This window comes from Gracilinanus agilis, chromosome 5 (assembly GCF_016433145.1).
Source record: "Gracilinanus agilis isolate LMUSP501 chromosome 5, AgileGrace, whole genome shotgun sequence".
NCBI lineage: Eukaryota > Metazoa > Chordata > Mammalia > Didelphimorphia > Didelphidae > Gracilinanus > Gracilinanus agilis.
In genome coordinates, this window is record NC_058134.1 from 160,266,929 (window position 1) to 160,290,255 (window position 23,327).

Sequence of the window (23,327 nt, forward strand, 5' to 3'; positions counted from 1 at the left end):
AGTATAAACAATGAGGAAATAACACTGCTCAATATGTATGCACCAAGTGGCATAGCACCCAAATTCATAAAGGAGAAACTGGCAGAGCTCAAGAAGGAAATAGATAGTAAAACCATAATAGCTGGAGATCTAAATATTCCTCTTTCAGATCTAGATAAATCAAACCAAAAAATAAATAAGAAAGAGGTAGGAGAGGTAAATGAAGTCCTAGAAAAATTTGATTTAATTGATATGTGGAGAAAAATAAATAGGGACAAAAAGGAATACACCTTCTTTTCAGCCGCACATAATTAGTAAGGGCACCTGGACAGGCAAATCAAAAACTAATTGGAAAATTGTTAGACTGTTGATATGGTCAATTATGTGGATGGTTTCCCTAAATGTTGAACCATCCTTGCATTCCTGTTATAAATCCCACCTGATCATTGTCAAATAATGGATACATGTCTCAAAAGTTGGGCTCTTTGGGTTTATCATACACTGTCTTGCTGATGTCATTTACCCCAAGTCTATTCCACTGATCCTCCTCTCTGTCTCTTAGCCCAAATGCATTTGTTTACTATATCATATTAGAATGTATTTATGTGTCATATTTTCCTCCTTCATGGTAAGCTTTATGAGGCCACAAGCTCCATCATGACTGAATTTTCTTCCTCAAATTTTAGAATAAGATGTACAAACTGTGTATTGAGGTGAAAGATGAAGGACTCACCTCTTCCCTGTTGGATAGAATCTGGAGCAAGAACTGCCATCCCAAGCACAGTAAGGATCTCTTGCTAGGCAGCAGTCAGCACAAGCTGTCCCATAGATGTGACAACGATGTAGAGACACTTGGGAAACCCCTTCATTGGAGCTTACATAGAGCTGTTGCTATTAAAAGAAAGATAATGGTTCATTTCAGAGGCAGAATAGAACAAAAGTCTTTGAGCAGGAATAGTCTATCCTCTATGCCCATAAGCCTTTGGATTCATTTTGGAGAGAAGAATCATCAGGCATCCTGTCAAATACTTTCAAACAATAAAAAAGCCAAAATAAACCGGATTTCCCTAGGTCAATACGCCTATACCATTAACACTTTCCTGTTAAAAATTCTTAAGCCCCATGTTATACGACTGTTTTCTAGACATTAAATTTCATTGTTCTTTATTTCAGGTTGGAACTAAATGTTACAAATTTATTACAGATTTAAAATACATTGAGTACTTTCTTTGAATTCTGGTTACTAACATGTAACAAAGTGATTTTCTCCCTCCCACTATATTTAGCAATGTTTCACTGTAACCTGAATAAATGGAGGGTTAATATTGGGGATATTTTTAGTTAAGAAATAGAAAACAAATAGTTCCAAATAAAAGGATGAAAAGGAAATTATCACACATTTTTATTTTATCTGTTTTTTGAAAGCCCTTACCTTCCATCTTAGAATCAATACTGTGCATTGAGTCCAAGGCAGAAGAGTGACAAGGACTAAGCAATGGCAGGGGGTGGTGTGTGACTTGTCCAGGGTCACACAGCCAGGAAGAGTCTGAGGTCAAATTTGAATGTAGGACCTCTCATCTCTGGGTCTGGCTCACACTTTGCTGAGCCACCTAGCTGTACCCCCACCCCCAAACACACACACATTTTTATAGGTAAACTATTAACAGAAAGCATTTAAATTTTTTAAATGTGAATAAAATTTAATTTTTAACATATTAGAGATAAATGGTTTCTATTCTCTCTTCCTCCCCACCCCAAGAACATTTCTGGGTTTCCAAGCCTTGGCATTATCAGTGGAAGCTTGGCAAGTCTAGGCTATAAAAAATCTCATTAGTTGACTCTTTAGAAGCTCCTTGAGAAAAGAGGTAAGCATTTTGGTTTTCGCATCCCTATGTCTAGAAGACTTCCTGACATGAAGCAGACCCTTAATAAGGGCTTGTCAATTGATTAGTTCCTAAAGTTTGAGGGTCATTCTGAAGTGTTTGCCTTTTCCTCAGCTGTACATAAAAGTTATGGAAACAAGAATCCTGCATTCAAGGGATACAAACAACGATTTACAAGAACATTTCTTAAAAAAAAATTCCCACGTTACCCTGGTTATTAGTACCCTTTCCCTCCAGTTAGTTTTAGATAGTTTTTTTTCCCTTCTGTTTGCCTTTAGCATTTTCTATCTCCAACCTCCAATTTTAATTCAGTCTTCCAAAAATGAAACCATTTCTAAGTATACTGTTGAAATCTGCTATTTTAGCTGCACTCATATATTTAAGTGAATACAGTATACATCAATGACCTATGCGTTACCAGTCCTGTTCATAGCTGTTATTAGCTTTAATTTGAGAGAGTTGTCAGAATTGGGTTTGCTCGAGGATTCACGGCTAGTCTATCAGAGGCAGGATTTGAATCCTGATTCCAGGTAGGTCCTACACTCTAGCAGGGTGACATGCTGCATCTCATTTGATTGATAAAAGGTCATAAAACTGTTGTTGTTCAGCCATGCCTGACTTCTTGCATCTGTGGAGCCTACTATACATGAAGTTTTCGTGGAAAAGATATTGGAGCAGTTTGTCTTTTCCCTCTCCAGTGGATTAAGGCAAACAGAGCATCAGTTACTTGCCCAAGGTCACAAAGCAAGTAAGTGTCTGAGATCAGATTAATAAAATTACTATATATCAAATGTCCTACTACTCAGAGGAAAGCCTTCACAAAGAATTCATCCCAGATAAACCCAGGTTCTGAGATAGCAAAAAAAATATGACTGAAATTTCTTATGAAATTGCAGAATATATTAGCTTGGGTTAAAATATTTTAATGAAAAGTAAGTGAATTTTGGTTTCCTTCTTTCCCTAAATTCTCACTTTTCCTTTCATTGCTTGTTCTATATCCCATTGGCCACTGGACTTGTAGCATGAAGCATCTTGTGGGATGTCTTTAACTCTTTATAAACCTTGGTGGATCTTAATCCACTGGCATGTGAGTTGGAAGGGTAAGGGAGGGGAGAAAAGAAACAACTACCACTATGAAATAAGTTGCAGAATGAATTATAACAAATGAGACAATTAATTCTATTCTCTAGAATCTTGATAGTTTCAATTAATCCAGTTTCCTTCCATTATATACTTTGATGAATGAAAGATGGTAATTGATGACAATTTTATAATGCCTTTGTTAGGGGAGTTTGTTTTAAATATCTCAACATTCACTATAAACAACACATTTGTTTCCTTGCAAACATATACAAAATCAATGTGCCCCGCTGCCATATATCCATTTTATATTTTTCTCCAGACCTTTCTCTTTCTACCAAGCTGGGTTAAACAAAGAGTTTCCCATTGACTTCAAAAGGACAATCTGCCTTTGGATTAGTTCCCTGGGGCACAGAAAATGACTAATGGCTTCTTGTTACTTGGGAAAATGTTTCTCATGCACCCACACAAACATTTTTACAGATGAGACCTTTATTTCTGTGTATGCCATTTATTTTTCCTCATAAAAGTTAGTCAAGTGTAAAGAGTACAAGGCATGCTGTGGAATTTTTCATTTGTTTGGTCTGAAACCCTTGAAGAGTTTTGCTAAAATTACGGAATCACAGTTGTGTTAAAGAGATGATTCCTTAATGCTACATTACAAGAATAATATAGCTCATGTTATTGGGTGTGGGGGGGATAAGAAACAAAGAGTAACACAAAACCTACACAAACGGCTTCTGATAAAATGGCTTTTGTCACTGGAGTTTTTAAGTCTAGTAGTTCCCTTGTAATAGAGGTCAATGAATAATCTACTGTTTTATCCTGCTTCCTAATAATTTCACTTGGATCGGTCCTCTTATCTGCTAAGCCTTAGGTTTGACTTGAGCAGGAAAGTAAAAGAGAAACTGGTTAAAGTTATATAATACAAACTGTTTCATGATTAGGCATTCTACCTTTGAATTGATGGTAGTGTGCCAACCTAGAAAGAATCCTGGATGTTCCCCAGTCAGAAGACCGAGATCTGAGTCCTGGTTGTGGAATTTCTCATGACTCCAGGAAAATCACAACTCAACTGAGCTTCAGTTTACTTAGGTATAAAATAGAGTAATACTTGAACTACTCACAGGAGTGTCAAGCAATAACTTGAAGTAGCACTTTGTAACCAAGGAAACAGCAGAATAAAGGAAGCAATTATTATTATGAAGAAACAAAACTTGTATGATATATTAGGCATATGAAGAGATTATGGTGGCATTGATATGCCAGCATGTGATAGGGAGAGAGAGAGAGGGGCATGTTTTTCCTGTGGATAATAAAGTTAAGTATGTTTTGCATATAGTGAATGTTTCTGAGTTTAGAAATTAAAATCAGGTAGCTAACAAATTGACAATTTGGTAAATATCTCTGCCCCAAAATTTCAGAAACGATATGAACATATTATTAAAGTAAATTTGGTACATGGGAGCTCCTTATGTCAATGAAATCTTAAACTAAATCTTTCTACTTGTTATGTCAAGGTGAAAAACATTTTCACCTGAAAAAAATTCATATTTAATCTAAAATAAGATTTAGTTTGAATCACAAAGATAAATAAGAACTTTTCCTTTTCCTAATCATCTGGAACATGGCTGAATATTTTAAACTGTCATCTTATTTATGTACATAGTCAACCTCCTAAAAATTAGAATTATCCCAAAGTACAATGGGCTCCTTTGGGACATAGAAGGTCTTCCATCACTGTAGATCTTCAGGTAGAGGTTGAATAGCTACTTATCATTATTACCTTTCAAGGAATTACTGTTCACATGTGGTTAGATTAAATGTTCCTAAGACTCTTTGATTCTGTGAACTGTCCATTTTAAAGAAACAATTAAAAATTTAATTGTTTAATTGATAATTATTTAAATTAAATTAAACAATTTATTAGAATATTGTGATAGAAATAGAAAATAAACATGGGTTAGTATTTACCTTTTTGGATGAAATTTTCATTGTTGTAATAGGAGCCTTATTCTGAAAGAAAAACAAATAAACAGTTATGTAAAGCACTGACATCCTGATCTTTTTTTCAAGGATTATTTTATCTATATACATATGTATGATATATAAACAAACATATGTACATATAAAAAATTTTAAAAAGGCATTTCCTCTAGGGTTGGGGAGAGAATAGGACTAAGAATAATTCCATGGATTATTTTGTTATACAAATGAAGAATAACATATTTCAAATCCTAATCTATATGCCAGAGGATGGATGTACATCTCTGGATATATTTTTAGAATAAATTATACAGGATAATCTGGAAAATGCATAATCAGAAGGTTGGGTAAACCATTCATGTAACAGGAATGAGGGTTACAAGATGCCAGATCTGGGGCTGCACTAGTATCCGTGAAAAATAAGATGCTTAAAAGAAAGGAGTTCAGAAAATTGGGCAGGTCTTTTGTGGAAAAATACTGAGTCCTGTATTGATTCTATTTTTGAAACAATAATAAAATGAATACTGCCATTGAAACTAAAAACACTGTGGTGTCTACTCACCTATGGTTCCTTTCATTGTTCCTATAACTTGTTATAAACTCCTATAAACCAAAATAGTCTTCTATGACCAACAATTTTCTCTATATGGTGCCTTTTCCATAAGAATACCCTTTTTGAGGGCAGAGAGAAACTATTTTTGTTTTTATATCATCAGTGCTGAGCACAGTACTTGCCAAATAGTAAAAAAAAAAACTTAATATATGCCTTTTCTTTCTTTCATTCATTCAATTACTGATGTCATATCAAGCCTCTCCATGTTCTTGATTGCCTCAAGTATTGGCACATTTCTGTCTGGCACTGGCCCTCATCATACTACTATCACCACCAAAACAGATAGGGGAGAAGTAAAATCTAAGACAAGAGAAAGGATTTGGTGGGAGGAAGATCCTACTTACTATCTTCCCTCATAATATTAGTGTAGTTTTTCTTTAAAATGTATTAAACTATCCTCACAACTCAATTTGTTTAGGCAAGTAAAGCTGGAACCATTGAGAGAGATTTCTAATGACCTACGTACAAAAAAAACAAAAAACAAAAAAAACAAAAAAACAAAACAAACAAAAAAAAAACAGTGAGAGAAGTCACGGATTCCTCCCTTAGATTTCTGATGGAAAGACAATAGTTTCCCTTCAGTTGAAGCAATGGACAACTTCCTGTTCTAACTTTGGTCACTATTCTACTCCCTACTATGGCTAAGTAACTGCGGTAAACTCTGTGTCAGTTTGCAAGTATCTCATTTTATTCCAATCTCAAACCCCAAGTACCAAACTAGACTAAGTTGCCCTACAATACATCAAAGAATAAAAGGGACATAAAAAATTGGAATAAGAGTCAAACAATAACTTGGGATGATAGGGTGAAGAACCGAAGAACTTGGAGGTTTGATTTAAACTTCTGAAAAGAATTCTGGAATGGCATTCCACTGCATCAAGCCCTCCACATAACAAAGCATTGTTTAGTCCATCAAGTTCTATTTGAGGAACAGGTTGCCCTACAGCAAACTTCTGCATTCTCTCCTTTTGCTAAGAACAATGAACTACTGTAAGAAATGATTCACTTTAATGAGGTCAGAAGAGAGGAGTCAAGTGAAAATGAGTCATGTTCTCAAATTGTAATCCTTTGTGAATGCCAGATTCATAATTGGTGAATTTGGTGAACATCATTAACTTGCCTCAAAAACCAAAAATCATTCTTGTGGTAACCTGCTGAAGAAAGAAAAGCTGTAGTAGCTTATGCCCAAGTCGCTGACAGGATAGAAGAGTAATTCTGCCTAGTTATATTTCTCCTAAAACCCTGTGGGTGCCTGGGTGTTGTTTATGCCTAACATATATATTTCTTTTTTCCAGAGAGATGACGTAATAGTCCCTAAAGCCCACTACAAGCCTTTTTTAGCAGCTTTTAGGGATGTGCATTGCAGGAGACAGACATCTAAGTTACTGGTGACAGTTTCAGTAATTCTCATATGTGAGCCAAGCTTACCTAAGTAAGTTAGGCTCAGTTCCAGCATACAGTCTGGAGAGAGGGATAAAAGAAGGGTTTGTAGTCCTCTAACCCCATGGAAACAAAGGAGAAAACTGAGCTTTTTTTTTTTTTACCCTACATTAATTTTCCAGTGGTACACTGATGTGACATTCAGTTAAGGAACATGTCAGGTCCTGTTTCCACTTAAATATTTTATTTCCTTACAAGCCTGTGACATGATGTCACATTCACCCAATTACTTTTAGTTCACAGAAAATGTGATACAAACACTGGACTAAAGATAGTGACTGTATTAGGTAAGTGAGCCTTCTGACTTGAACATATCAATCCATGGCAAACACAGCAACTGTAAGATTCTGCATAAAACACTTCAGCAAATGTTCTATTTGCTGATGTGCCTGCCATGCATTTCTCTATTTCTTTTCCACTAAGAGAGTTTATTCTTTCATAATGATAACAAGACATCAATCATATAACAGCTCATAAGTAGTTACTACATGATCAGAAAAGGCACGTCTCATATTTCTTTGAAAAACCAGTGATAATGTATATGTTTTGGTTTGTGTCAAACCCAGCTAATTAACAATACTGTCTGATAATGAAAAGGACACTTCAATATTAGAAAAAATGAAGTGCTATGTTATAATAGAACCTTCTTCAAGAAAAGTTCTAGACACAGACTCTTCTATTACTTTCACCAGACAAGTTGTCATTTCATAGTTTAATGTTAAATATCATTATATTTATTCATACTACATCTGGTTAAACCAGGGCAAGAATTACTTTGTCTTGCTAAAAAAAAGACCAAAAAAGGGTAATGGAAATAGAAATGTTTATTAATCGCTGTTTTGGAGATTATATTCTAGCTTAATAGACTAATCACAAATGTTTCATGTTGCAGTTGAACTGAACAAAGAGAAATATTAAAAATATTACTTGTAAGAAACATCTTTTGTAGACTAACAGAGGCAGATTTTAAATCTTTTTATAGTGTTGGATTTGGTCATTTTCTTATTTCACTCAAAATTTAAGTTCACTGAAATGTTCTAAAAAAGCTACTTATGATTTTTTTCTCATTGAGTCACCATTTAGACAAGTGGTATGGACCATCGTAAAGACCACAGGGTTTAAGAGGAGCAAGGTGGCTCAGTGAATAGGGTGCCAGGCCTGGAGAGAGGAGGTCTTGGGTTCAAAAATGACCTCAGATACTTCCTAGCTGGATGATTCTGGACAAATCATTTAACCCCAATTGCCTCGCCCTTAACCACTCTTCTGTCTTGGAACCAATGCTTACTGCTGATTCTATGACTGAAAGTAAGACTTAAAAAATAAAGACCACAGGATTTTGTGGTAGAGAGTTGATGCTCAAGTGCCAGCATTGCCACAATATAGCCTTAGGCAAATCACTTAAACTCTGAATATTTATTTCTTTGTCTGCACAATTAGACAATAATCTTGATCTTCCTTCCCCCAGGTCAGTTCTGAATTTAGAATGAAGACATGTGATTATAATTTGCAATGTGCAATATAAGTAAAAACATAATTTACAAAAAAAAATTACAATTCATCTACCACTTTGGTCAGTTCTTCAACCGTTTAAGTGACCACCAAAAGTGAATGGCTTAAGGAGAAGATTGTGACTTAAATAGCTGACATGTTCCTTTTGCTCATTCTTTGGTCCATGAACCTGGGCAGGGTTTTTTATCCTTTTTGTGGAATTGCTTCCTCATGGGTAAAACTGAAAAACTTCTTGATGCCATTAGCCACAACTTGATAATCATTTTATCTGTCCCATCACCTAACATAGTAGACTGTCAAAAGTTTTTGAGTATGAATAGGTAAATATCCTATTTCATAGAGATAGTTTCTCTGCCAATAACTATCAGTGATTGGTGACATCAGTGATTAGATTACAAATTTGAATTCTGCTATTAAGCCAAATGAGGCAAAGCAAAAACTTTATCTAGAGTAGATAAATACCATAAATAGCTACTGTTACTGTTTATCTTCCCACAAATTTCAGTGATATATAAAAGACTTATGAACTTAAGGTGTTTTTTTTTTCAGATGTGAAAATATTTTAATATTTTATACGAAAAGTTGTAGTAGTAAAGACATTAGCCCTGAAGTTACAGAAGAAAACATACATCCCCATCCAAACCACATAGGTGAGCATCTGGTAGGTTTGGAACAAGCAGAAATGCAGACACCTTATGCTCATTTTTAATATATTTTATATGATTTTTACATTTTTAAGGGGTCTGGAAGATACAGCTTCATCTATTTAATAGACATGAGAGCAGTCAGCAAGAAAATGGAATTCAAAAAGACCAGGAAGGATATGAATCATAAACTGCTATGGATCAAAATTAAAGTACAGCCCTCCCTTTCCCCTAGCCCATGGCCCTTCCTATGTCCTCAGGAAATCTAGATTCCACATCAACAGTGTCTCACTTAGGGGGCATGCCAGTCTGCAGTTATGTCATGGTGTGGGCTGTGTGTCTACATACAAGCATAGATGTGTGTATGGTACCAAAAACACTAGAAAAAATTGGAGGGGGCAAGACTTAAAGCCAAGAAGTTCTAGGTTGACCAGCTGGTTCCTTAAACATAATATAAGGCATAGGCATATACAAGATACATTAATGTAACACTGCCTGGTAGAGTGGATAGAGTATCAAAAGCATCAAGAGAAAGGAAGACACATTCAGAGATTACTTGTTGTTTGACCTTAAACTAATTGCTTCACCTCTTTGTAACTCCGTTTCCTCAGCTGGGACATGATACAGTTGGACTCAAGTGTCCTTTAAAGTCCTTAATAGCATTACCAATGATCCTGTGATCTCATGATCAAGATTAAGAGAAAATAAGGATCTAAGTGATCTTTACATAGGGAAGGAGCTGGACAAGATGACCTTCCAGGATGATTCCAACTTTAAGATTCTATGGTCAATGATTTTAATGTGTCTTTATCCTCCCAATTTTATATAAAAAAATAGAATTTTTATGTGAAAAAAGGAAAAGAATTTAGTTGAAGGAAGTATAGAGGGTTTGAACTTCATGAGTAGAAAGTGTACCTACACATTAAATGATGGATACATCAAAGTTACTGTGAAAGTACAAAAAAAATGAAATTAAAATCCTTAACTAGATAAGATTTGTATTTCTGAGAAGCAACATTTGTATTTAGCTTTAGTGGTGTTTGAATTGAGAGCAATAAAATTAAGAGAAAAAAAACTTTTTCAAGTTTTCTGGCTAAAAATTAGAGAGCAGTTATCTAAAAATCAGAGACACTAAAATGTTTGTATTTCAGTGTTGTCAGTGACAAAAGTATTATGCTGGCTGGGCTTGGGGGATCTTGTAAAAAATGAGTTTCTTTGATAAAAATTAATTAAAACTTCTCAAGGCATGGTGATAGGAAAAGAAAACGTTGCCATTGATGTTGTGAAGATTTGAAATATGGAAAAGAGAGGAACTGATTCCACAAGAAATCACTAGTCTATTTTTATTTCACCTAATGTTTTCTTCTCTCAAAATTGTTACAACATCCACTTATTTTATCTTTTATCAAATAGTCTATCCTTTTCAATGATTGTGTGGTCAAAGGATTCAATTGCATATATAAGAAAAAAAAAGAGTCAAACCTTAAAGACTTCCAGTTCTTCCAAAATAAGTTCTCCACTAGCTGTACTATTAGTAGGCAGAACAACAACCTTCTGTATTGTACCACGATCTGGAACAAAAATAGAACATGTGATATGTTAGATTTTTGCTGTGTATTTTTCCCCCAAGGAAAGAAATACAGTTGGAAAAATGAAGAGATATATTAATTGAATTGCTACTTGAGAAAATTTTTACATAGCAATTAAAATAACTAAGACATTTTTTGCTCACATAAAATTATTTTCATTTGTGACTGAACTAGTTTCAAAATTCGTCTTTTTGAATGAAAATCTTTTTTTATAATAACACAAAACTTTAAAGTTTGAATGATTTTTAAAGTATGTACATATTAGGCAGTGAGCAATTATCTCCATTTGCTTCCAAAAAGTTGACAGTTTTTACCTAAGAGGATCTACTTCTGATACAGAAAGTAATATTCTCTGGAAATACAACAATTTTAAGAGAAAGTAGAGAAAATGTAATATTGTTATCTTGCAGCAGTGGTATTTAGAGTGCTCCTCCATGAACCTCTAGCCACCTACATTTAAAGAGATATAATAGTTTTCATTTTGAACTTTGAGGATGACTGTTGTGATTATTTCAAAACTACCAAATATAGATTTTAATAAAAATTTAATATTAAATTTAATATTAAACATAAGATCCAAAATTGGCTGGAATACCTATATTCATAGTAATATGAATATATACAAGTACATACACATGTTTTCAAATAAATACATATATAGCCAGAATGAAGATTGGGAAAGAGAGTTATGTGACAAGAATAAAAGCTAAGCTGTAGAGAATCCATGCTTCTCACTGGTAGCCATTGCACATCACACCACTTAAAAGAAATAGCTTTAGCACATAAAAGAAGAGTATGAATGGATTGTACTAGAAAAAGGAATACCCACATCAAGGAGATTAGAGATGATTGACATATCAAAGGACCAAATTACCTATAAGTATTTTGAAGTTAGAACGGGAAGGGGGAAAGAAAATGGATGTTGTCACTACTTATCCCTCTAAGAAATAAGAACTAGAAATCCTTAAAGGAAAATAATTTAATTTCTCTGTTTCAGTTGCTTTTCTGTGAAATAAGGAAATTTTAACTAGTAATGTTGAGATTCTATCCATCGCTAAAATTTTAGGCATGTGAAACAACAAAAATTGCATTAATTTTCTGATTCATTCCTAAAGCCAAATGAGCAAAAATATGAATAAATAAAAAGAGAAGGATTGGATGAAAGACATGGCATTTATTTATGATGTTTTTAATTACAGTGATTCTGTGTTTATATCATGCTCTAAATCTTAATCAGCCAGTCTTGTATATAGTCACATTCTAGCAACTTTTATGTCCTAAAAATACTCATTTTATCATGGAATGCTCATCTATATTGGGGAAAGTTTACAATGAAAATCCACATAGTGGAATTATATAGGAGAAGACGAGTTAGTACCACTTAGTGAAATGCCACAATTCTCAAATTAGTTTTTAGCTTTCACTCAGATGGATTATAAAGATTCTGACATAAAATATTCTCTTACATGTTAAGAGTTTCCATCTTACCTATTTAATTGACAGATTCAAAATAACAAGAAAACAATTTGGATTTTAAATACTGAAGACTAAGAAAATACTAAGTAAAATAATAAAAAATCTCAAACTCATTTTCACTAAAAACCACAAGATATATTTACATGATGCTGAAATGTGGCCAAATTGTTGAAGATTCAAAAGGGAGAAATCTATAAAAGTTCCAAGGCACAGTCTTAAATTTTAAAGCCACATCTTTCATCACACTAAAAAACAAACAAGAACACAAAGACTGAAGATCGTAGGTTATTCAGCCTTGGTTTCTTCAAACATTTGAATTACACTACATTCATCACTTCATATATAAAAATTATCCTTAACTGATTTGTCCAAGGTCTCACAATCAGGAAGTATCTAAACCTAGAACTTGATCTGCTTCACCTCTTCATGTGATCTGCTTAGAAATGGGTTAATTTGTTTTTTAACGGGGTTATTGCTGTGATCAATATTTGAAGTGCAAAGAATGTAATTTTCATTTTGGAAGAGAAGGTGTTCAAATTAAGGAGCTAGATAATATCATCACTGCTTGCCTCCCCCACTCCAATTTCAGTCCTCTTCTAGGCTCATATTAGCTTGTTGACCTATTTTTTTAAAGGAAAATAGTACTCACTGAAGAAGCTTAAAAGTCATCAAAGCTTGGAAAAACTACTGTTGGTATATGTGGTGAGAAGGAATGAGGTGGTGAGGTGAGGGCCACAAGTGTTTAGAGAATAAAAAGAGAGAAGGGAAAGCCATAATCATTTTTAGTTTACATCATCACACACACAAATATAATGAAGACAGTGCTGGGTCTATGGGTCACTGACGCTGACTGTAATGACTGATATGGATCATTAAATAACATAGATAGTCTTGGTAAATTGTAGCAATAGTGAGGAATATTCATGACCATGAAATTAAAGCCTTGATTACAAAAATGCCCAGAGATGTAATGATGCCCCCGATAAAAGAAAAGAACAAAACCTCTTATGTGAGGCAGTTGATTACTTATTATCATATTTTCCAAGTTTTGTCCTTTTTTATGCCACCAGGGAACCCTGGAAATCAACAGCTTCATTCAGAAGGTCCAAATATTTAAATCTTATTAATAAGGACAATAAAAATTGTCCTTATTAATTCCCCTGATATAAAAAAATGGAATATTTATGTAAATGAACTTAGAATTGTAGCATTAGAAAAAAATTTTATAGTTTTAAAGGATTTAAGATGTCCTCTTATGAAAACCACTAGATCAATCAATAAGCATTTTGGAAAGCATTGCACTAGGCATTCAGCATAAATAAACAAAATAACCTGAAAAATAACTGCTCAAAAGGAGCTTATATTCTATCAGAAGCAGGAATCCCCTCTATTGAAACCCTTGAAAATTGTCCTTTATATGATGAATACCTTCAAGGAGACAGAACTCATGTCAAAAAATCAACTCATTTTCTTTTTGAACAACTTGAAGGGTTAGAAAACAATTTGTTAATATTTTTCATAAACCTATTTCTCCAAAATCTTTAACTATTTCTCAGCAGCAGCTTGGACCTGTTATATGGCAATCTAGTCCTTACTATCATATAGCAAATAGACAAAGATATGTATTGCTGGCTTTCAACCATCCATTACCCAACTCTTGTGTTATTTTATTTTTACATATATTTTCTTCTGAATGAAAGGGAGGCCATGCAGTACTAGGTAAGTGCTGATTTTGTATTCACAGGATTTAGATTCATTTCCTATCTCTAATGCTTACTACTTTTTTGGCTTTAGTAAAATCATTTAACAACTCTGGGAATCAATTTGCTCACCTTTAAATGAGGGGCTACCATATAGTTGTTTTTTTCCAACTCTGCCTTTTTGGTCTTCCCACACTACTAATTATTATGATATAATTTTTCCTAATGCTTTTTCTTTGTTCTTCACTCTATAATAGCATTATACAATGAAATAAATAATAAACACATACAATAAAATATTATGTGAAATGTTTTTTTTAAAAATTAACTTCATTTTTGAATAATTTCAATTTGGGGGTACTTAAAATCTATTACTTACTTTAAAAAATTCTCAGTATCCCAAGAAGCATTTTAAAATGCTAGCTAAAACAAGAAAATATATGGTGAAAGCCTGTAGAATAAGACTCTTGTTAAATAAGATAGAGGTGGATAGAATCCATGACCTAGTTGAAATAATGAAAAGATTACATATTTTTTTACAGCAAGACCTAGTTATGGTCTGGGTCCTAAGAAATAGTTGGAATTAACAAAAATGTAGCCAATTTTAACATCTTATGTCTACTGTATTAATTCATGAAACAAGCTATTATTTTTGCTAAACAAGAATGGCTTACTTTGGATGATAACAGTTAGTACCATGTTTCTATCAGCTACTTAGATTCTACAAACAATAGTGACCCTTTAGTGGTATGTTGCTATTAGTTAGTGGCAGAAGCTAGCTGGATAATTACTTCTGCTTCCCTTCTCAACACTCAGCCCTCATTTTAACCAAATACCCCCATCCCTGATTAAGTCTGTGTTTTGGGAGAATCATTGGGATAGTTCTAAAATCCACCAACCCATCAACTCAGGCCTTTAAAAGTGAATGGCAGGATTCTTTAGACTCCAGTATGACCAATACCAATATTTTCAACATATAATTGGCAACTTTAGTGAGCTTCTATGGATTTCTTCCAATTCTGTGTTTTGGGGTAGAAGGCATAATCTTTTCTGTCTCTACCTGTATTCCCAAGGAAAAAATCCTACTTTTGTATACCTCTAGTTCTTGAGAACTTCTCTCTCATAGCAAACTTAAATTTTTTTTTTTGTAGATTCATCATTGCTCCTATCTCTGCACTCTACAACCAAAAATGTCAAGTTTAATTCATTTTCCACGTGAAAAATCTTCATATATTTGAAGACAAATATTATGATTTCCTTCTAGAATGTCTTCTAATTTACCTAGTTTCTTCAAACAATCTTCATATGACAAGGACTCAAGACCCTTCACCAATATGGCTGCCCTTTTCTAGACATTCTTCCAATTATCAGTGCTATGCTTATGTGGATCCTAGGATCCTACATCTACAACCATAAGGTACTTCAAGGATTATCCAATCCAATACCCTCTAAAAGTGAAGAAATTGCCTCTCAGGGAGTTTAAACTTATGGCATTCCAACCTGAAAATAATATTCCAGAGGTAGAATGACCAGGTCAGAATACAAAGGAACTATTTAATATCTTGCTATATCAAAGATAAAGGCAGCCTAAAAACACATTTGCTTTTATGGTTTTTAAATTTCACTATTAATTTATATTGAGTTTATCACACACCCAAATATTTTGACCTTCCTATCTACACACAAAAGGTGAATTTGGAAGATGTTGGTCATCCAAAATGCCTCAGATTCAGTATCTAAATTTTTTTAACCTGAGTTTAAAACTTAAAATATGTCTTTACTAAGTTTTATATTATTTTTGGCCCCAAATTGTAGCTAGCCATAGTCTTTTTGGGATTTTGATTCTGTCATCCAGTATAGTAGCTACCCCTCCCAGATTTCTGGGCAAGAGTCATCTGTTTTGACAAATTCTAAGATGTATTCTATTATTTTTTGGACTCATGATTCAATATAGACTATTGTTATTAGTTTGACAAATAGTAAGTATCTTTGGTTTGGGAGCCTTCAACTCTACCTCTGCTCCTCTCTTCTCCCTCAGTGCCCTACTGTATTAACTCTTATATAGTAGTTTTTTGGCCCCATTTTATCATTCTTTCCCTTGCACAAACTCATTGAGATCTCCAGTCACTATATTCTGGGTTGTGTATTTTTATCAATTAAATATACTAAAGATTTAGAAGTATTAAATATTTTGCTCTTCTTGCAGACTAGTTAGAATTTGAATACAAAGGAAAATTTAATAAGCCTAAGAGTCATCAACTCCGAACATATTGCTATGATACCACGGGCTCACCTCAGTAATTCAGCAATTCTAGCTTCAAACCTTTCTTTTCCAGTCTATACTAGTTTACATTCCAAAATGAACATTTCTTTCCATTTTCTAAAATTTGAAGTCTTCCCAGCTCAATAAAACTAAAGAGCTAACTTTCCACTAACAGAAACCAACACCACAACTCACAGTAATAGACATCCTTATGGGCAGTCATATAAGGTCTAGCTGTGCTAAACAACAGACCTCAGATTCTTATCCCTAGGATATACTCCACGAAGTCAGGATTAGGAAATCTGGCAGGACATCAAGATCAAGGCCATTGTGTGGCTATCCATCCTGAATCCATTCTGTGAACAGAAAAAAGCTTCCTATCTTAATACTTTCAAGCTGGAATCTCCTCTGGCTTTCCTTTCAAAGAGAAAGTTAAAATAGGGGGAACATACAGGCATTTGAGACCATAAAAATCACTAACTAGTCATTGAATCATCTAGAGTTCTCCAGTTAAATCACTGCCCTTTCTGTCACTCCTGAAAGTTGCTCTGCATTGTAACACATCTCAATGGTACTCTGAAATGGATTGCCTTTCTTCCTGGTACTCATGACCACTAGGTATACAAGAGCTACTTAATAAAATAAAAAGTCTACATCAAAAAGATATATAAGTTCAAGGATGGCAAGACAATTTCAGACATTGGATCTGAATTAGTGCAATGGATAATTGGGTTTTAGGTCAGGAGAAACTAAGTTTAAATTTCCATATAAATCTTTATTAGCTTTTTTAAAAATAGGAGTAATTTTGCTTTTCTAATCTTCAATTTCATCATCTAAATGGCCGTGGTAATATTACATCTCAAGATTGGTGTGAAGATCAAATAAGGTAGAATGATGGGCATTTGGCATTACAACCTTACAAAGGGCTGACTTTGCAGTCTGGAATACCTGGTTCAAATTCTGCCTCTGGCACGTTTTGGATTTGTGGATCCTGGCAAGTTGCTAGATGACCCAAGGCCTCAGGAATCTCTTCAAAATTAAAACTAATTCTAACCTTAAACCCGAAGATCAGACACTAATCTACATTGGTAGAACTATTTTCTCAACATGAGTTTCATCTATCATTGCTACAAATGATGAATAAAACTTTAAATTCATATGAATTGTTACAATAAGAAATTAGAAGAAGGGATACAGAAAAATGGGGACATTAATACACTGTTTGTGGAGCTGTGAACCAATCCAAACATTTTGGAAAACAATTTAGAATTATACTCAGTGAGTTATAAAACTGTGTAGACTTGTGGACCCAGCTGGGTCTGTTTCCTAAGGAGATTGGGGACAAAAGAAAAGAACCTATATGCTCCAAAATAGTTACATCAGCTCTCTTTTGTGGTGACAAAAAACCTGGAAATTGAGGGGATGTCCATCAGTCGAGGAATACCTAAACAAATTGTAGTATATTATTGTGATGGAATATTACTGTGCCATAAGAAGTGACAAAAAGGCAATTTTAAAAACTTGGAAAGAACTACATAGGATAATAAACAGTGAAATGAATAGAACCAAGAGAACATCATACACTGCTACATATTTAACACTCAAAGACCAAATTGTGAAGGTAGCCTTCAGAAATGAAAAATGGAAACATGAAAGATATATATATATATATATGTAAACATATATATATATATACATATAATATTTACTGGTTGATGCCTTCTATGAGTGGGAAGGGCGAGAGGGGCTGAGATATAATTCTATTCATTATAAAAAAAGAGAGACTACATTGCTTAAAATGTCCCGTCGATTTTTAGGGATAGAGTTAAAGGTTAGGACCCAGATCTTCTGCCTATAAGGCTACGATACTTTATCAAAAAAATTCTTATCCTGTTCTCCAGTGAATAGTAAAAATGGTAAATTTAAAAATTTAGATGTAAACATAAAGAACTAATGTCAGAACAGCAATGGTTATTGTAGTTTTTACATTCTTCAATAATACATTCTTTCTGTTCTTTAAATCATAAAGGGACAAATTCTGAATTAAAACTCACTGAGTCTCAGCCATGGGTACAATCCTCACAAGGCAGTTAGCCACCTTAGCACAGAGAAAACAGAATAGCAGTGTTCCCCATGGAGTTTCCAACTCTACCTTCTACCCTAGACTGAATTCTTGTGAATGCATTTCATTGTTCACACAGGGAAATAAGAAAGTATGGGTAGAGTCCTATAAAAACCCATCACCACTGTTGAGGAAAAAAAACCAAACTCAAATTTCATTTCCTTTTTATAATTGATTATTATTGCCATCTGCATATGTAAAGGATGGAGATTTTAATAGTAAAATAGAAAATAATCCCATAGTAAGATGAAGCAAGACATGAAAGTGCTTTTAAAACATTACAAATGAAAAATGTGAGGTGTTAATATTTTTCTAAAAATAAAATAGATGTCTACACATGTAAAGTCAGTCTGAAAAAATTATCTGGATGATGAAAGCAATAAAAAAAGTAAAACTTTGCATCAATTATCTGGCATTTTTAAACAATGCTGTGTTTAGGACTAATTTATGAGGATAATTGCCTTCATTGTTAAATGGGTAATTACTTTGAAAGACTTCACTTTACTTTGTTTAGATATGGATTCAGTCAAGTCAAAATAATGTTTAATAATAAACAAGAAAGTAAATTAAATTGGGAAAAGTCTGGCTTTAAAAATATCTGAACTTGAAAAATCAAGTTTAATAAGAAAAAGCCTCTTCGTAGTAATGGGGGTAACTGTAGATTCGATTTCTTCCTTTATTAAAATCTAGTGTAGTGCCATCCTTTTGCCAGACTCTGTGGTTTCTTTTTCTCTTCTCTGTCTCTCTCTTTTTTTTTTTTTTTGCTACTTAAGAAAAGGTACTCTTACATTTGCATTTCTCTCCATTCGCATGGGTTTAGTATTAATTTTTGCTATCAAGTCCTCTGAAAAACTCTATATGAAAACCTAGGTGTTCCTGGATCCTGTTTTCTAAGGCAATGAAGTTTACATTAAAAAAAATATTAAGTGACTACTACATGAACTTAGTCTGTCAATAAGCTTTATTAGGTGCCTACGATGTACCAGGCACTGTTCTAAGTGCTGGGAGATAAAAACAAAACAGTACTTCCCCTTAAAGAGCCTGTATACTACCAAAATGTTGGGGATACACTATACAAAAAGAAGTAAAAGGCAAAATTGGCAAGGAAAAAAAAACCACTACCGTCTAGGGCAGTGATGGGCAAACTATGGCCCCCTGAAATGTTCAATCCGGCTGTGGGACATTATTCCTAATCTGACGAATACAATGAGTAGGATACAATACAATGAAACTTTGAAAGAGTTGCCTTAGAAACAGGCTGACAGATGAGCATTTCCTTTCCTTTGGCCCACTCTTTAAAAAGTTTGCCCATCACTGGTCTAGGGATATCAGAGTCAGAGTTTCCTAGAGCAGTTGGGTACTGATCAGAGTCTTGATGGAAGATAAGGATTCTAGAAGGTGAAGAACAAAAAGGATCTCATTCCAGGTTTGAGTTTTGTGAGAACAGAGGAAAGTAGAGTATGAGTTTGAGGAATGCCTACTTGTTGAAGCTGGCCAGAAGAACATACTGAAATGGGAAAGAGAGTGAAAAGCCATGATTTACCAAGGGATCACTGAATTCTATGATCCTAAAATAAGAACCTGAAGGTTCCTTAGGGTCTATCTACTCTAACTCACTTATTTTTCAGATGAATAAACTGAGTTCTGAAGAGCTTGGCCTCTGGAACTTACTTGGTGACCCTGCGTAAGTCGCTTAACCTTTTTTTTTTGCCTCAGTTTCCTTGTTTGTCAAATGAACTAGAGAAGCAAACCACTCTAGCGTCTTCGCTATAAGAAAACCTGAAATGGCATCAAGAAGACTCAGACATGCATAAATGAAAATGAACAATAACAAGCTGAATTTGAGAGTTTAAGTTATTGTTCCAGGGTCACACAGAGAGTTAGTGTCCAAGATAAGATTTGAATTTGGGTCTTCCAGACCTCAAGTCCAGCATTCTATTTAGTGTACTACTTACCTGCCTCAAGAACTTCTGAAACAGCTCACTTTTTATAAATGAGGGAACCTAAGCTCAGGGAGGTCAGTTGTATAACTTGCCAAAGTTCCCATAGAACAGTAAAAAAGAGAACGAGGTTCTTATCCCAACTCATCAGAATGGAGCCAGAGTTCTTTGAATCCTTCCATCCTGGATTAACAAACAGTGGCCTTTCTGGGCATCAAATGCTCTGCGTAAGGTATCAAGACAGCTATGGCTTCCTTTCCTCTCAGAGAAAAACGTATGGCTCTGCAGTTCATTAAGGGTATGTCATGCCAAGGCTGTTCCTGCCAGAGTGTTTCAGTCTAGTACCAGGGCAGCTATCCGTAACACAAGGGCTTAGTCACAAATGGGGCATCTCCTTGAAAACTTGATGCTTTCATAGGGCTTAGCAAAGCCAAGGTTCCAACACAGACTCAATACAAGGAAAGCTTATAAGAAATCCTGATCCAGAAAAGGCTACATGAGAAGCCAGGATGGAAACCACATGAATGCACCCCACATTAGGAATTAATAATGATACTAAATCATCCTAAATCTCTAACACCCATTCACAGGAATCGTTCAGCTTTTATCAAAAACCACATGTCATCCTGATTCATGAAGAGTGAGAAAATATAAATATGCCTCAATGTGTCTGAACCTGACCCAGACATTTAAATATTTTTATAACTGTAGCCACATTAAAGAAAACAGGCACTGTCTCTTGACTATGCAATACAGTGGACTTGGAATAATCACTTTGCATTACAAGCAGTAGGTGGCAATGTTAAAATGGAAATGTTAATCTCAAGAAAACCCTTGCCTGCTGTTTTATTACTTTCCCCCCAGCTTAAAACCCTTTCTCACACACATTTATATACACAGACACCAACAAATTAAAACACGCTGCTTTATAAAATAAAGTTGGCTCCCCCCCTCCAACACACTAAACTGTGATCTATTGGCAGTCTGAAAATGGGAAAACACAACAACAATGATGTTATTTATTCTTTGGAAGAAACTTTAATTACTAGACTTGTACCATAAAAATGAAGCTTTTTCCCAGAGATAAGAGAAGTGTTAACATTTCATAGTGAAAAATAATCTTAATATGTAATTATTTGATCTAGCTTTAGATACACATATATTTTAACTTTTCCATCAAGAATTCTCATTTTCTAAAATTTTGTTATAATTCAACAAACATCTAGTAAGTGACTATTATGGGAAAGATAACATTTGTTTTGTTCAGAATACAAAGACAAAAATTAAACAGTCTTTACCCTAAAGAAATACATGTTCTATTGGAAATATTCTTCATTAAAAGCAGGTTTGTTATAGAAAGAGTAAGAAGAAAAGAGGAGATGTGTTTGGATCAGTAGAGAGTTGGGTTTTGAATCAATAAGACCTAAGTCCAAACTCAGAAACTTCTTAGTCCTGAGTTTCCTAGAAAGTCACTTAACCTTTCTCAGCCTCAGTTTCCTCATTTTCAAAATAAGGATAATCATTGAAGCAATTAATTCAGGGTTGTTGCGCGAATCAGATGAAATGAAATAATATATGTAAAGTGCCTTACATATATTAAATAAAGTACAATTTAGTTATCAGTCCTTATTAGAAGCAACTATATGTCATATCTGTCTAGCTCTGATGTTGACACCACACAAAACAGAATGAGTCTGGCCACTAAAGATAATAGATGAGAACCACACTATCTTAGATCTATCATTGTAACCCATCAGGAAAAGCTGATGATAATTGTCACTGTGTCAAGTCTGACTACATACCACCAAGGGATTGTAGGACAACAAATCTCCAGTAATTTTTAAATTTAAAAATTTATACAATGTGGTATTTACATTCTTCTCAATGCACTGACACAAAGTGCTCTCAGCTAACATCTTCATTAAACGCCTCTAAGACTCACAGAAGACACAGAGCAAGAAAAAAAGAGTTTTCTCTATTGTGATAGCAACTTGATCAATATTGTTTATGACAGATGAAAAGCTTTGTGCCTTTGGTAGAGCTATTCATTTTTTTAGGTAGGAAGAGGAAGCAACAGTGAGAAAGGTTGGTACCACACAAGACATATTCAAACTTTTCAAGAAAAAGCACTACCTATTAACTTAAAGAATAATGGCCATAACAAGCTATATTTTAATTCAGCCTTCTGGCAGTAAATTGCAGAAAAGGTCCCTTTACCCTCCCATTAGATACAAATAAATAGATCTAAATTCAACTCTCAAACCTTCCTTGAAAGGTTCTATGTAAGGTTCTTGACCCATGTTCCACGGACTCCCTAGGGGGCAGCCTGTAGAAAACTTCAGTGTTTAGATAAACTCAGATTAGAAAAAATGACATTTTATTTTCATTAACCTCTAACTGAAATTCAACATTTCCTTCAATTATGACTTTAGGCAAGAAACATTATTCTGAGAAGGGTTATATACAGGTTTCATCAATCTGCCAATACGGTCATATCTTACCTCCTCAAAAAAAAGAAATATTATGACATCCTGTTCTGCAGTAGCTGGAAAGTTTAGATGCTTATACAGGATACAATTTTTAGAAGATTCAAAAAATCTCTAAAGTAGTTGGGTCTCCAGTGATGTTTTATCTGTTATGAAGTAGGAATCATCTCAATTACTTCCCTGACTAGTCTGGCTTCTATTGGACTGCCTCCAATATTTGGCAACTCATCCATCACTGGAAACAAACCCTATTGGTCGAATTTCCTTAATGTGCATTAAAATCAGACATCTGTCTAAATAAATCTTCTGCTTAAAATTACAGGGTGGCCATATGAGGCAATGCGCATAAGATTACTTGGTCAAAGAAAACACGTCTTCATTATTGCCATCTTCTAAAAAAGATGCTGTTTACGTAGGAATTTACATTGCAGTTTACATTTTCTATTAGTTATCACATTGGTTATAATCTTCAGGAGGAATGTGTGGTTTCCTTAAGAATATTAAATTAAAATCATATGCTGAAAGGCCATTTTTGAAAATGACACATCTTAAAAAGATACCAACACCCTCATTTTTTTCTAGGTCTATGCACTTTTTCCAGCAAACTATGTGGTAAG

The 23,327-nt window shown here is 34.2% G+C and overlaps 1 protein-coding gene across 1 annotated transcript in view; it reads right to left on the reverse strand.

Annotated features, from left to right (window-relative positions):
* The window catches only part of SEMA3C (semaphorin 3C), a 186,775-nt gene that overhangs the window by 14,360 nt on the left and 149,088 nt on the right, over positions 1-23,327 (reverse strand). The window contains exons 13-15 of the mRNA XM_044677375.1: positions 10,617-10,705; positions 4,917-4,958; positions 713-870 (exon numbers count right to left, since the gene is read on the reverse strand). Coding sequence (XP_044533310.1) covers positions 713-870; positions 4,917-4,958; positions 10,617-10,705 — 289 coding nt within the window. The remainder of the gene's footprint in view (positions 1-712; positions 871-4,916; positions 4,959-10,616; positions 10,706-23,327) is intronic.